Below are 16,274 nucleotides of genomic sequence, written 5' to 3'. Positions count from 1 at the left end.
AAAAAATGAAATGAAATTAAAACAACTTGCACATATATAAGTTTTTTTGTAGCGGCTTTTGTAATGGTCTCTGAAACTCTTAATATAGTTGTTGAATAACTAGCCGTTAGAAAATATAGCCGTTATTTCGTAACGGATTTTGTTACAACCATTACAAAAAATTCGTCTCTAATGTCACGATTTTTGTAACATTGTCTTCTGTATATTTTTCCACGGTCTTTTTCCATGCCATTATAACGGCTCCATATTTCACCAAAAAGTCGTTATAAAAATCATAATAAATTAGTAACGGTCAATAAATTATAACGGTTTTAGGCACACTGAAAATATGTAATGGCTATTGTAACGGTTCTGGTGGTTACAAAATAAATACATTTTGTTACCTCTTCAATGACGTCAGTACGTCCAATCCATTACAAAAATGTTAAAAAGGCCGTGTGTAACCATTACCAAAAAGCCGTTACAAATCCCGACATTTTTTGTACTGTTAGACTGTTTGACTGCATAAAGAATTCTTGTTGAAATAAATATCCTATTAATTTTTTTTCCAAATATCTTTTTAAAAATATTATCAAGAATAAAATAGTAATTTCTTCCTCACCGTCTAGAGGTTACATAATTATTTTTCATTTAAAAAGAATTTATAATTTCTCCAAATAATAAAGATGCATTAGTAATTCCGGTTAAAGTAAAACCAGATTTATATGAACATTTCTCGTTTCCGTCCAAAATTGATGGAAAAGTAAAAGTATAAGCCCAAAACATATATATTTTTATTTTATTTATTTTTGAACTCATATATATATATATATATATATAAGTTTCCTCCAATTCATTATTCATCCCCCCTAATAATACCGGTATATATATATTTTTTTAGAAAAGACATCCATATTTTCTGAAAAAACTACTACATCGTGGTCACTTTGATGACTATTTTTATTAATAAAAAATATATTCGTTCTAGTTTGACGAATTTTTACTAATAAGAATTTCTAAATTTGTTATGATTTAAAATTATTTTAGTATTATATTAACTTATTTATTTGCTATTATATGAAGAAAAAAAAATCGAAAAAGGTTTCATCAGCAAAATTACCAAAAAATTAGTTATCCTCATATTTGCTTTAATTGCTCCGACATATACGCACATATTGACCATATTAAGAAATTTGACTATAATCCAATATAAATAATTAAAAGAACTTCTTATATCATAATTAACTTCTTATATATATTATTAAAACAACACACCATACATTACAATAATAAGCATACACTGTTGGAGGCCTCATAGGGCTCCAATTATTATTTGAATAACTAGTGTGTAAATCGCAACCAGTTATTCATGATCAAGTCATAAAAGAGCGTACACAGTACATAGTTCATCATTTTATAATAACTTAAGATTCACCGTATGATCGGTGCATTGACTTCACTCTTCCATATATTTCAACCTCTTCTCAAACTCGCTTTCCTCAGTATTAGCTATTAGCCTCTTTTCGCTACCCAAAACTTTCTTCCTAGTTAAGAACTTTGTGAACCAAATTGCTGAATGTTTCGGATATCGTGTAAGATTATTCATGAAGTCCACATATATGAGTCCGAATCTGACTGTGTATCCTTCTGTCCATTCATAGTTGTCAGACCATGACCATACAAAGTAACCCCTTACGTCCACGGGGTGGTCTTTGCTGCAATTCAAATAATGATCAATTTTATGAGCAATATTCAAAATCGAATAATATATATATTGATATTGGTTTATTTGTAACATCAGATTTCACAATGAAGAAATCAAGTTTGTCTTAAAAAAACTCACTCATGCATTGCTTTCAGAATATTTGCAAGATGGTCTTGGTGATATTTCACCCTCACTGGATCAACACAAGCATCACAAGCAGTGAGCTTGCAATCACTCTTTTCATCCACCCCTGAAAAAATAATTGCAAAAATTTGCCACTAAATGTCATTTATAAAAAATATTTGGAAACAACTTGCATTATGTAAAAGTAATTAGCACGTTACCATTCTCTGTGATGTATATAGGCGGTATGCTATTATATGTTGCTTTTGTATATGTCAGAAGTTTTTTAATTCCCCACGGAACTATGTGCAACCATGATGAACCAGCCTAAAATCCAAGAAAAAACAAGTTTATTCATCAATAAATAGATCAATTATTTTATAAATTTAGACACACATATAAAAACGCATGTGTGCATATGTGTGTGTATATGCTTCATATATTAGCACGTGATAGCTAGCTAACTAGTTACTTCACCAGAAAAAGAACAAAAAAAGAGGCAAAAAGAATATTATTTGAAGAATTGAAAATGAGGATCTTACCACGGGGCCGATTAGTATCCCACCTCGATGGTCTGTAGAAAAAAAAATTATCATATGACTTATAATTCTAAAACAAGAAGGAAAAAAAAAAAAACAACTAAGATTTTACTACATGAGATTGTCTGGAACATATATACCCTGATATTTAACATGTTGATCTTTAAAGTAGCCATCTTCACATTGGGGATCAGGATCATTAGCAGCATAAATGGCTGTATAGTAGTTCAATCCCAGAAAATCGTAAGATCCTTTAAGCCTTTGGGATTCACGAGGTGAAAATGGAGCCAGATTTTCAGGAGGAACATAATCAATCATATTTTGAGGATAGTTTCCTGTAACTATAGGCTCCAAAAACCTGTAATGATTCATCAATCTATATTAAGAGACATTTTTCATCAAAAGTAGAATTAAGTGAACAAATCATACATGCATGCATGCATGCACTGCAATTAGTATCATAAAATGAGGATTACAACAAGATTGCCTACCATCCCAATGAAAAATCGAGCGCTCTTTTATGAGCGGCAATATCATCTTTATCATGTTCCCTTAGAGGTTCGTACCAGACGCAACAAAGTGTTATACCGATCTTCCCTCCTTGATGTCCCTATAATTATTATATACGGTTTTCCAATAAGCCAAAACTTTATACATGGAGGCATTATAAATTGCATCTTAACTAATTAAATAATTATATAAAATAAAGGTGCATCAATAATGCCCAAATTAACCTGAAATTTGGTTCTGTAAGTGTGCACAGCTTCGGAATGAGCAAGGAGCATATTTCTTGCAGCAGTGTACACATTCTTGGGATCATATGTATTTGGATCGGAACCATAGAGATTACGGTTATTAATATTACTGCTCTGAAATGTGGATAAGAGATGCTTTGGATCATGATGAAGACCTCTGTGAGGAGGAATATTAGTTCCATTTCTAAAAGCGGTTGATGATGATCGTAAAAGTGAAGTAAAAGCTGAGCGGACGTATGGTGGAGTAGAACTCAAATCGACGTCTGCTGGAGCTTGATCAGAAACAGAATCTTTTGATTGTGGAGCTAAAGCTGAAACATAAGCTGAAGAAATAGCTTGACTAGGTGGAAAAGTGCATGAAGCATATCCATTAACACAATAGGTTGTCGGCTCATTCACTGTGATCCAATGCTTCACTCGATCACCAAATTCCCAGAAGCATAACTCAACATATTCACGAAAATCTTTCCTGTTGCAAAACCCAATTAATGGAAACTGAAGGTTACATCCATCATTTCTATATACCAATAATACAATAGATTTTGGAGACATGCAAATATATATAGTATAATAAGTTCACTTACACTATTTTTTTGCTTAAGAACCCACCATACTCTTCTTGTAGTGCTTGAGGTAAATCAAAATGAAAAAGAGTCACATATGGTTCAAGGCCTGCATTACAGGGACGACATATATGCATGTTAATTATAATGACATAACCATATGTAGTTACTTTTTTGAAGGTGTATGCAGTGACGTGCACAGATTAATGTATAATTTACAAAAAGATTGCACAAGAATAGAATTGTTGTATATTTTGATTCGAACCATGTTTGATGACAGTGTTGATAACGGTGTTATAGTAGTCAATTCCTTCTTTGTTGATTCCGGCACAACACCTTCCACCTAATAATGAGACGAGTAAATCACAGTTAGTAACACTTAATATATATATATATATATATATATGGAAATATGTTGGAAGTTTTATTTTTCATGACACCAAGTTTAAAGATAAAAAAATAATTAATTTATTAAATTGTTATTAAATTTTATTGTAAATCCTACCAGGCAAAATTCTTGACCATGAAATTGAAAATCTATAGGCATCAAACCCCATTTTCTTCATCAATGTAATATCTTCCTGCAAGTAAATTAATTAAATGTAAGTATATATATACACCTACATAGGTGTATATATAAATTTTATATATTCCCATTAAATTGTATAAGAGAGTTAAAAAGAATGACCTCGAATCTGGCATACAAATCAGTAGCCACATTTCCATTGGATCCATCAATGATTCTTCCTGTCACTCAGAATCAATCCATGTATTTATCAGCTTGATTTCGCAATTAAACTAATTTACATAGCAGTCACATTATATATAAATGTATATATATATATATATATATATATATAGAGAGAGAGAGAGAGAGAGAGAGAGAGAGAGAGAGACCAGGAGTCTTGAGGGCAAAAGTATCCCAGATACTAGGTCCCCTACCACCTTTTGCAGCAGCACCCTCAAACTGAATGAATTCAACATATGAAATTTGAAACAAAAAAAGATCATGCATGATAATTAAAATCTTGTCATTATTTTCTTAATAAAATATATTATATATATATATATATGATCATTAGCAATTTTGATTAGTATTGAGTATTAAACCTGATAAGCAGCAGTAGCAGATCCAAAGATAAAATGTGGAGGGAAATCGTGGCGAGTAATGTGGCTGTTGTGGTTGCGGACTTTGGATTTGAGTTCATCAGTAAACTGATCCTCATAGTCCGCTGGACTGTTGAGGACTTCGAGGCTTTTGTTGCTCTCCATTTCAGACAAATTAACACTAGAAAGGTACTCTAAGTTTTGTGGATATATATTTTTTTGGGTTGACAAAAATGAAGAGGGACAGGAGCTATTTATAGGTGCTCACTGTCACTGCTCTAAGGCTTAATTGGTGGTAGCTGCAAGAATCCAATTATTTTCTTGTCCACCAAGTACGCACGTACCTCTCCAGGTAAAGTTAAAGGATGAGAATTTAATTTAGTTTTCCTTCTTTTGCACTTATGGCATACTTTAATTTTTTGCTATATTGGGTAGGTTTGAGTTAAAATATAGGGATAATTGCATACCTGAAGTTTGGTGTAATAACACTTAATATATGTATGTATATATCTTTTTTCTTTTGCTCAGCTCCACTAATATTGATTGAACGTTTTGATCTGATAAGGTATTTTAAGGTAATTGACGGAGTGGTTAGCAATCTCACTTATATTTTTATCTATTTTTTGTTGATTATTGAACAAAAAATCTATAGGTCATCCAACTATTAAATTATAAAAAATAATCATATCATGAAAGAAAGATTTCGATTTGTAACTTTTTCCAGCTTTAATAAGACAAGAGAATGAGAGGTCGCCACCATCTAACACCAAAACTTGTAAAAGAGAGAGAGTCGTAATTAACATGGATTAGATGGAGAGGGCCATAGGAAGAGGATAAAGGGGGAAAAAATAAAAGGAGAGAAAGAATAAGAATAAGTAAAGAAAAGGAAAAGAGAAAAAGAAAAAATAAATAAATCCAGGGAAATGTACATGAAGAACGCATTTGTGTTCGTGACATTTATATATATGAGGGTTATCAGTCAAGGGATAATGACTTCAAAAAAACATAAAAATATCAAAAGTTGCGCAAGTTTGAGCGATATTTTAGTATATGTATTAAAAAAATATTAAAATTACTATTATGATAAAATTTTATTAAAGAAAAGAAATGACTTAAAGGGTAAATTTGAATTTTCAAAAATTGATGTGACAATAGATATTCAAAATGAGAAATATTTGAATAATACAGATTACTCGTCACGAAAAAAAAAAAATAGTTTATATCTTTGGTAATAACTTGTGAAAGTTATAATTAAGCTTCCAAGTGACGTTATATATATCTTTAGGAGGTAAAAGAAAGTTACACTATCATACTCTTGACATCTTTAATTTATATCATCTGTATAATATTAAATAGTGTTATCAGATCTATTTAACACGGAAGCTTTTATACTTATATCAAAAGCAAGGAAAGGAAATGAAGACTATATTAGTGTATAGATGGCATATATGCGATCTATACAATACAATATATATATATATATATATATATTATTGAAACGGTTTTTATAACCGTTATTTATTTATTTCAAATGGGTTTTTTAAATTGTAATGGCTTTTGTAACGGAGACTCCTTACTGCGGCTAAATCGGGCTTATAATTATTTGTAACGACTTGACTGAAAGTCGTTACAATTTGTAACGGTCATTGTTCTGACTTCTATAAGCTGTTACAAAACTAGTCACATGATAAAAAAATAGATTTGGAACTGCTTCTGTAACGGCTAAGTAGAATTTGATTTAATTGCTATTGTAACGGTTTTTGTAATACATTTAGGTATTATTGTGCTAGATATTTAGATCAATTTTTGTAATACTCTTAGTAACGATTTTGTATTATATTGTATCTATTTTTGCCACTGCTTTACACACTGCTTTTATAACAAATTTTGGAACGGTTAGTTTCGAAATTAGTAATTATTTTTGGCAGTCTTTTGTAACGGCCTTACAATTTTATCTATTTTTGGTGTATTACAAAAGTCGTTATAAATGCAGTTACAAAAGTTTAATATTCATCTAATATATTTTAATATTTATTTTATTTAATTTTATTTAATACATTTTCAATATTTATTTTTGTAAAATTAAATAAATAAATTTATATATAAAATACATAATATAACCAACAACAATAAATTAATTACAAAAATAAAATATTATTTTAGAATTATATTTTTACAAAATACAAAAAAAATCATAATCTAAATATTCCCTGCAGCAGCGCGTTTGTCATCATCGTCGTCCTCGTCGTCGGATGCCAGGATCAGCTAGAGGCTTGGAAACTAGATGCTCGGACTGTTGGGATAGGTGTTTCTAACGTACCACTCGAGGGCCAATACACGATCATCAAGGTCGGGAGCGCTGCGATGTTGGGCTGGTGGTGGCAGGGTGGTGGTGTGGGGGTGGGGGAGAGAGAGAGAGATGAGGGCGGTAAACAGGTGGGGGAAGGGAGAGGAAGAGGAACACAGAGCGAGAGAAGAGAGTGAGTGAGGAGAAGGGGGAAAAAACTGCTAAGCGTCGGTTATATAACTTTTTTTTTTGGAACGGCCATGACCGTTACAGGTACAAAGTGTGTGTACCATATCTGGTGTGAGCGCAACATTAGGCGATTTGATGGAGTACATAAAGATACACACATTGTCGTTGCGTTGATGGATCGAGATGTGCAACAGAGGATTCTTAGTATAGAATTACCTACTGCTATTAGCACTTGTGCGTTTTACCGCTTATGGTGGATTCCTTGGCCTGTCGAGGAAACCGCTTAGATTAAGTAAATTGTATTGTACTATTGTACTTTTTTTTTACTTAATGAAAAATACCTTTACCGAAAAAATAGGTGCAAAGTGAGTTACAAAAGAAATTATGGAAACATAGTCGTGTAAAATCCGTTACAAAAGGTAATACAAGATATTGGTACGACGTCGTTTTGTTCAGTGATGTGCCTAACGTTACAAAGAGTGTTCCAAATAATTAGTTATTTTTACTTAAATTGTTTTAGAAAAAATTGTCGTTTTCGACAACTTAATATTGTGAAACGTATCATTGTAGTGGAACAATATAATTGAAATACATTAAAAAACACAAAAAAAATTATTTGACATTGATACATGTATGCAGTATGCAATAAATTTATTTATTCATAAATGTTAGTATTACATTGATATAACGGTCATCTTAAAGGATTGAACTGCATGAATTAATCGGACCGTCAAAATTAATATCAAACTGTCAAGTACGATCACACTTATAAAAGAATCCATCCGGCCAAGTTGTAGCCTTATTGGGCATATGGATCTCGCCATATTGTTCCTATAACGGTAATAGTAATCATTCAAGACTTCTAAAGTAGGCTATATGATTTAAAATCATAATGACAGTATGATTTTATGGACATATATTTGTACATATTTAAATTTGGTATGAATCAGGTGCCCAAATGTAAAGATGTGACATTTTCCAATATGAATTTTAGAGATGGCTCGTTTTCAGTAGCTGCTTTTGTAACAGTTGGTATAATTTACTATTGTAACAACCTCTGTAGCACCCTTTGTAACATTCAATCGAAATTAAAATTCTCACCTTTTTTTTTATATTTTGATTTCAAAAATTTTAAGTTGTAACTGCTTTGTAACGGCGACAAATGGCTCTTTGAGTTGTCTCCGTTACAAAATTTCATTTTTCGTCTGTCGCCAAAAGTTGGCCACTTTAAATTGTGATGGTTTTGGCCTTAATGTGGCCGTTACAAAAAAATAAATTTTTAAAAAAAAATATATATTTTTTTATTTTATAATATTGCAAAATAAAAATATTTTATTAAAAAAATATACATTATGCTGCCTCGTCTTCATTCTCGTTAGTCTCGTAGTCATCGAAGTTGTCTTCATCATCCTCTTCATCTTCATTATTAGTTTGACCAGCTTGAGTCCGTGAAATACCTGCATCCTGCTGGTGTGCAATCAAAAGATTGACCACAATTTGTAAACCATTGAGATCACGTACATCGTACGTCTGATTGTCTATAACAACTTCAAGGACTGGTACTACTTCCTCCGGTTGATATGCAATCTCAATCCACTTGGACTCATCAACAACTCCCCGAGTCTTGATTTTGCAAACAGTCATCCAATCCGCTTTGTTCTTTTTTATACTTGGGTACTTAGTGTAGTACATTTGCACTGTTTGTTGTGCAAGTATGAATGACTCATCCTTCTGGTACATCTTTTTTAAGTTTACATCAACGAAGTGATAGCGTGGGTGTACCTTCATGTCTCTTACTGGATCGATCCAACGATATTTGAACAGAACGATGTGCAAATTTGGAGTAAGTGTGTATATATCACTGTATTCACATGTACATATATAATTAATATTCTAATTTAACGACCTACAAATGTATAAATATTACAGTACACTATTTAAGAGAATATATATAATTAAAATGATTTAAGATTAATAAAAAATCATAAAATTAAAATAAGTAAACTACAATTAATTTAATTAAACACAATAAAGTATTAAATTAGTCTCTGGTACCTAGTCAACCAACTTAAGTGATGATCAGCACTAGTCGACGGTCTAAAATTCGAGTATTAATCTATAAGCTAATCAAATGTATATGTACGAAAATCAGAATCTTGAGATATAGTGTGTGTCGTTAGTAAGAATTTCTACAACAAATAAAATGAAATTAAAACAACTTACACATATATAAATTTTTTGTAGCGGCTTTTGTAACGGCCTTCGGAACCCTTAATATATCAATTGAAAACTAGCCGTTAGAAAATGTAGCCGTTATTTTACAACGAATTTTGTAACGAGCATTACAAAAAATATCGTCTCTAATGTCACGATTTCTGTAACATTGTCTTTTCGTATATTTTTTCGCAATTTTTCTCCAGCCATTGTATCGGCTCCTTATTTCACCAAAAAGTCGTTACAAAAATAATGAGTCGTTATAAAAACCATAGCACATTAGTAACGGTCAATAAATAGTAACAGTTTTAGGCATATCAAAAACTTGTAATTGCTACTGTAATGGTTTTGGCCATTACAAACTAAATGCATTTTTATTACCTCTTTCAATGACGCAGCACATCCAATCCGTTATAAAAATGTTAAAAAGGTCGTGTGTATTTGGCGTTACAAAAAAGCCGTTACAAATCCCGGCATTTTTTGTAGTGTTAGACTATTTGACTGCATAAAGAATTCTTGTTGAAATAAATATCCTATTAATTTTGTTTTCCAAATATCTTTTAAAAAATATTATCAAGAATAAAATAGTAATTTCCACATAATCATCTAGAGAATATAATTATTTTTTATTTGAGGAGAATTTACCCGTAACGAAAAAAGATAAGAATAGAAGGACAATCTCACTTCCAAACCATTACAAATTTTCTGGCTAATTACTTAAGCTATCTCGTTTTATTGAACTGTCATTATAACATTACTCCTTCGATTGTTCAAATATACCTTCAAAAGGACTTCCAAAACTACCCAAACCATCTTTCTACCTTTACTTTTCCACAGCATATTCTCCACACCTTTAGGAGGGTGTACATTTGACGAATAATCAGTACTTCTTATACGGAAAAGAAATTTCGGTTAAAGTAAAACTAGATTTATATGAACATTTCTCGTTTCCGTCCAAAATTGATGAAAAAGTAAAAGTATAAGCCCAAAACATACATATTTTTATTTTATTTATTTTTTACTCATATATATATATATATATATATATATATATATATATATAAGTTTCCTCCAATTCATTATTCATCCCCACTAATAATACCAGTACATATATATTTTTTTAAAAAAGACATCAATGTTTTCTGAAAATACTATTACATGATGGTTATTGATATTAATTTTTATTTTATTTAAGTCCAATCGCTTAGAATAAATGCACAATACTCTTGATGACAATTTTTATTAATAAAAAATATTTTCGTTCTAGTTTGACGAATTTTTACTAATAAGATTTTTTAAATTTGTTATATATTAAAATTATTTTAGTATAATATTAACTTATTTATTTTCTAATATATGAAAAAAAAATCGAAAAAGGGTTCATTAGTAAAATTACAAAAAAAATAGTTATCCTCATATTTCCTTTAATTGCTCCAACATATACACACATATTAACCATATTAAGAAATTTGAACATATAATCCAATATAAATAATTAAAAGAACATCTTATTTCATAATTAACTTCTTATATACATTATTAAAACAACACACCATACATTACAATAATAATAAGCATACATTGTTGGAGGGCTCATAGGGCTCCAATTATTATTTGAATAACTTGTGTGTAAACCACAATCAGTTATTCATGATCAAGCCATAAAAGAGCACACATGGTACATCGTTCATCAACTTATAATAACTTAAGATTCACTGTATGATCGGTGCATTAACTTCACTCTTCCATATATTTCAGCCTCTTCTCAAACTCGCTTTCCTCAGCATTCGCTATTAGCCTCTTTTCGCCACCCAAAATTTTCTTCCTAGTTAAGAACTTTGTGAACCAAATTGCTGAATGTTTTGGATATCGTGTAAGATTATTCATGAAGTCCACATATATGAGTCCGAATCTGACTGTGTATCCTTCTGTCCATTCATAGTTGTCAGACCATGACCATACAAAGTAACCCCTAACGTCCACGGGATGGTGTTTGCTGCAATTCCAATAATAATCAATTTTATGAGCAATATTCAAAATCGAATAGTATATATATTGATATTGGTTTATTTGGAACATCAGATTTCACAATAAGAAATGAAGTTTGTCTTAAAAAAAACTCACTCATGCATTGCTTTCAGAATATTTGCAAGATGGTCTTGGTGATATTTCACCCTAACTGGATCAACACAAGCATCACAAGCAGTGAGCTTGCAATCACTCTTTTCATCCACCCCTGGAAAAATAATTGCAAAAATTTGCCACTAAATGTCATTTATAAAAAATATTTGAAAACAACTTGCATTATGTAAAAGTAATTAGTACGTTACCATTCTCAGTGATGTATATAGGCGGTATGCTATTATATGTTGCTTTTGTATATGTCAGAAGTTTTTTAATTCCCCACGGGACTATGTGCAACCATGATGAACCGGCCTAAAATTCAAGTAAAAACAAATTTATTCATCAACAAATAGATAACTTAGTTTATAAATTTGAACACACATATAAAAAAATACATGTGTACACATATATATATATATATATGTCTGTGTGTGTGTCTATGCTTCATATATTAGCGCGTGATAGCCAACTAGTTACTTCACCAGAAAAACAAAAGAAGAGGAAAAAAAATAATATTTGAAAAATTAAAAATGCGGACATTACCACGGGGCCGATTAGTATCCCACCTCGATGGTCTGTAGAGAAAAAAATTATTATATGACACATAATTCTAAAATAAAAAGGAAAAAGAAAAAAACAACAACTAAGGTTTTGCCACATAAGATTGTCTGGAATATATATACCCTGATATTTAACATGTTGATCTTTAAAGTAGCCATCTTCACATTGGGGATCAGGATCATTAGTAGCATAGATGGCTGTATAGTAGTTCAATCCTAGAAAATCGTAGGATCCTTTAAGCCTTTGGGATTCACGTTGTGAAAATGGAGCCAGATTTTCAGGAGGAACATAATCAATCATATTTTGAGGATAGTTTCCCGTAACTATAGGCTCCAAAAACCTGCAATGGTTCATCAATCTATATTAAGAAACATACTTCATGAAAAGTAGAATTAAGTGAACAGAACATACATGCATGCATGCACTGCAATTAGTATCATGAAATGAGGATCACAACAAGATTGCTTACCATCCCAATGAAAAATCGAGGGCTCTTTTATGAGCGGCAATATCATCTTTATCATGTTCCCTTAGAGGTTCGTACCAGACGCAACAAAGTGTTATACCGATCTTCCCTCCTTGATGTCCCTATAATTATTATATATGGTTTTCCAATAAGCCAAAACTTTATACATGGAGGCATTATAAATTGCATCTTAACTAATTAAATAATTATACAAATTAAAGGTGCATAAAAAATGCCTAAATTAACCTGAAATTTGGTTCTGTAAGTGTGCACAGCTTCGGAATGAGCAAGGAGCATATTTCTTGCAGCAGTATACACATTCTTGGGGTCATATGTGTTTGGACCGGAACCATAGAGATTACGATTATTAATATTACTGCTCTGAAATGTGGATAAGAGATGCTTTGGATCATGATGAAGACCTCTGTGAGGAGGAATATTAGTTCCATTTCTAAAAGCGGTTGATGATGATCGTAAAAGTGAAGTAAAAGCTGAGCGAACGTATGGTGGAGTAGAAGTTAAATTAACGTCCGCTGGAGGTGAATCAGAAACAGAATCTATTGATTGTGGAGCTAAAGCTGATACATAAGCTGAAGAAATAGCTTGACTAGGTGGAAAAGTGCATGAAGCATATCCATTAACACAATAGGTTGTCGGCTCATTCACTGTGATCCAATGCTTCACTCGATCACCAAATTCCCAGAAGCATAACTCAACATATTCACGAAAATCTTTCCTGTTGCAAAACCCAATTAATGGAAATTGAAGGTTACATCCATGATTTCTATATACCAATAATATAAAAGATTTTGGAGACATGCATATATATATATATATGGTATAATAAGTTCACTTACACTATTTTTTTGCTTAAGAACCCACCATACTCTTCTTGTAGTGCTTGAGGTAAATCAAAATGAAAAAGAGTCACATATGGTTCAAGGCCTGCACTACAGGGATGACATATATGCATGTTAATTATAATGACATAACCATATGTAGTTACTTATTTGAAGGTGTATGCAGTGATGTGCACAGATTAATGTATAATTTACGAAAAGAATGCACAAACAAAGAATTATTGTATATTTTTTTCCGGACCATGTTTGATGACAGTGTTGATAACGGTGTTATAGTAGTCAATTCCTTCTTTGTTGATTCCGGCACAACACCTTCCACCTAATAATGAGACGAGTAAAACACAGTTAATAACACTTAATATATATACATATATATATATTTGGAAATATATAGGAAGTTTTATTTTTCATTACACCAAGTTCAAAGATCGAAAAATAATTAATTTATTAAATTGTAATTAAATTTTATTGTAAACCCTACCGGGTAAAATTCTTGACCATGAAATTGAAAATCTATAGGCATCAAACCCCATTTTCTTCATCAATGTAATATCTTCCTGCAAGAAAATTAATTAAATGTAAGTATATAAAAATTTTATACATTCCCATTAAATTCTAAAGAGAAATAAAAAAATGACCTCGAATCTGGCATACAAATCAGTAGCCACATTTCCATTGGATCCATCAATGATTCTTCCTGTCACTCAGAATCAATCCATGTATATATCAGCTTGATTTTGCAATTAAACTAATTTGCATTGCAGTCACATTATATATAAATGTGTATATATATATATATATATATATATGTAGAGAGAGAGAGAGAGAGACCAGGAGTCTTGAGGGCAAACGTGTCCCAGATACTAGGTCCCCTACCACCTTTTGCAGCAGCCCCTTCAAACTGAATTGATTCAACAGATTAAATTTGAAATACAAAAAGATCATGCATGATAATTAAAATCTTGTGATTATATATTATCTTAATAATGTATAATGAGTATGTATATATATATTAATTGAAGTCAAATAATTAATATGATGAGTAGCAATTAATTTGGAAAATTGAGTGTATATTAAACCTGATAAGCAGCAGTAGCAGATCCAAAGATAAAATTTGGAGGGAAATCATTGCGAGTGATGTTGCTGTTGTCGCTGCGGAGATATTCGTCAAACTGATCGTCATATGCTGCTGGACTGTGGAGGACTTTGAGGCTGTTGTTCCTCTCCATTTCAGACAGTAGGTACGTACTAGCTAAGCTGGTTATATATAGAATTCAAGAAAGTAGTTATTGTAATTTTGGGTTGATAAAAATGATAAGACAATGGACGTATTTATAGGTGTTCCATATGGCTTCATGCAAGAATCCAATTGTTTCCTTGTCTGCCAAGTACCTATGTATCTATCATCCAAAAGTTAAAGCATGCTAATCATTACAATCTAAGTTTATTTGTTTTCCTTCTTTTGCACTTTAGTTTTTGCTATATTGAGGGGGCACCATACCTCTTCCAATTTAACATCCAAATTTTATTAAATGAAATTAGAGATAGATTTTATAGTCAAGGTTTGCGCATTTATGCAATGAAATAGAATTAATTAATGTTTGTGCTTTGTCCATGCACTAGTGTAAAAATGAATAATACCTGCAAAATAAGAAAAATTTATTGAAAATAGAATTAAAAGTCGGCATATCTCACTCTGAGATTAATTATATCAAATATGGTTTGGTAATATTATATATATTAATAAGTTTGTCAAAATAACAAAAGGTGATTGGATAAGATTGAGAGGGGCCATGGATCTAATTATGATGATGGCCAAGGTTAGAAGAGGAAGGAGATGGAAAAGAAACCAAAATTAAAGCAAAAGAAAGAGATGGAATTCGAATAACAAAAAGAAAAGGGTAAAAGAAAAGAATAAAGAATAATTAAATATCCGTACACGGGGAACACGCAATTATATATATTCGTAAATATACATACATATATATCTAAAATTGATGCAACAAGAATTATAACAAAAGAGAAGATCAAAATCAAAGAGAGCTAATTAAGTCAAATGGCCCAATAATTAATACACAATAATTCAATTGGAATGCATGCTCTCATAATTAATACACAATAATTCTATGTGTTAAGTTAATGACAATAACATGCATTAATTTATAAAATATATATTATATAATACAAAAAAATATGTAAAAGCTCAATATATATGCAAACAAAATATTTTGAATTGTCATGCCATCAAGTCCGTCGGAAGCCACAATTTTGATGTTGGCATGATTAATGACGTGGTATTTTTCTACTAAATTTGCTGAAAATTACTATAATTTTTAAAGTTATAGGATCAAATTGCAAATTGTAATCTAAACATGATAAAAATTATTACTCCCTGATTTATAGGGCTAAAATTGCATATTTCCCCTTAAATTTTCATGTAACTTTTTACGGTTATTTAGTTTCCAATGATTTTGTCAAGGATATTGAGTACATGGTGCGAACTTAGTCAGAATCCGTTGTATTAATTATTTTCTTGCCAATAAAGAAAGCAAATATCCGTGATTTGGTAATTTTATATCACATCTTGTGATTAAGGAAACAAATAATAAAAGGTCAATCATATTGCGCCATATCATCTCAAGTGAATATGGCAAAGTCTTCCACCCTACAATTATAAATAGGGGTGTTTCATCACTCAACAGATACAATTCAAGGCACCAGACAGGACACGAGTTAAAACGAGTCAAGAAATCACTCAAAATAGAATTAAGAGAATCAAAGAAAAAAGCAAGAGAGCGTTCA

General features: G+C 31.1%; 2 protein-coding genes across 2 annotated transcripts; both read right to left on the bottom strand.

The window, feature by feature from the left end:
- Positions 1–1,206: 1,206 nt before the first annotated feature.
- LOC105164627 (raucaffricine-O-beta-D-glucosidase) lies at positions 1,207–4,992 on the bottom strand. Its single transcript, XM_011083321.3, has 13 exons — positions 4,775–4,992; positions 4,562–4,631; positions 4,353–4,411; positions 4,170–4,245; positions 3,930–4,007; positions 3,686–3,773; positions 3,081–3,570; positions 2,838–2,956; positions 2,487–2,704; positions 2,350–2,381; positions 2,029–2,134; positions 1,823–1,934; positions 1,207–1,694 (listed from the first exon to the last, which is right to left on the bottom strand). Exons 1-13 carry the CDS (start codon positions 4,934–4,936, stop codon positions 1,436–1,438), a joined length of 1,869 nt encoding a protein of 622 aa, XP_011081623.2. The 5' UTR covers positions 4,937–4,992; the 3' UTR covers positions 1,207–1,435.
- Positions 4,993–10,949: 5,957 nt separating this feature from the next.
- LOC105164626 (raucaffricine-O-beta-D-glucosidase) lies at positions 10,950–14,789 on the bottom strand. The gene is made up of 13 exons (XM_011083319.3): positions 14,552–14,789; positions 14,304–14,373; positions 14,111–14,169; positions 13,954–14,029; positions 13,714–13,791; positions 13,470–13,557; positions 12,859–13,348; positions 12,616–12,734; positions 12,269–12,486; positions 12,129–12,160; positions 11,792–11,897; positions 11,586–11,697; positions 10,950–11,457 (listed from the first exon to the last, which is right to left on the bottom strand). Exons 1-13 carry the CDS (start codon positions 14,699–14,701, stop codon positions 11,199–11,201), a joined length of 1,857 nt encoding a protein of 618 aa, XP_011081621.2. The 5' UTR covers positions 14,702–14,789; the 3' UTR covers positions 10,950–11,198.
- Between the last annotated feature and the right edge of the window lie 1,485 nt (positions 14,790–16,274).

Source organism: Sesamum indicum, linkage group LG6, assembly GCF_026168435.1.
Source record: "Sesamum indicum cultivar Baizhima isolate 11 linkage group LG6, ASM2616843v1, whole genome shotgun sequence".
Taxonomy (NCBI): domain Eukaryota; kingdom Viridiplantae; phylum Streptophyta; class Magnoliopsida; order Lamiales; family Pedaliaceae; genus Sesamum; species Sesamum indicum.
This window is presented reverse-complemented; position numbering and strand designations above follow the sequence as displayed.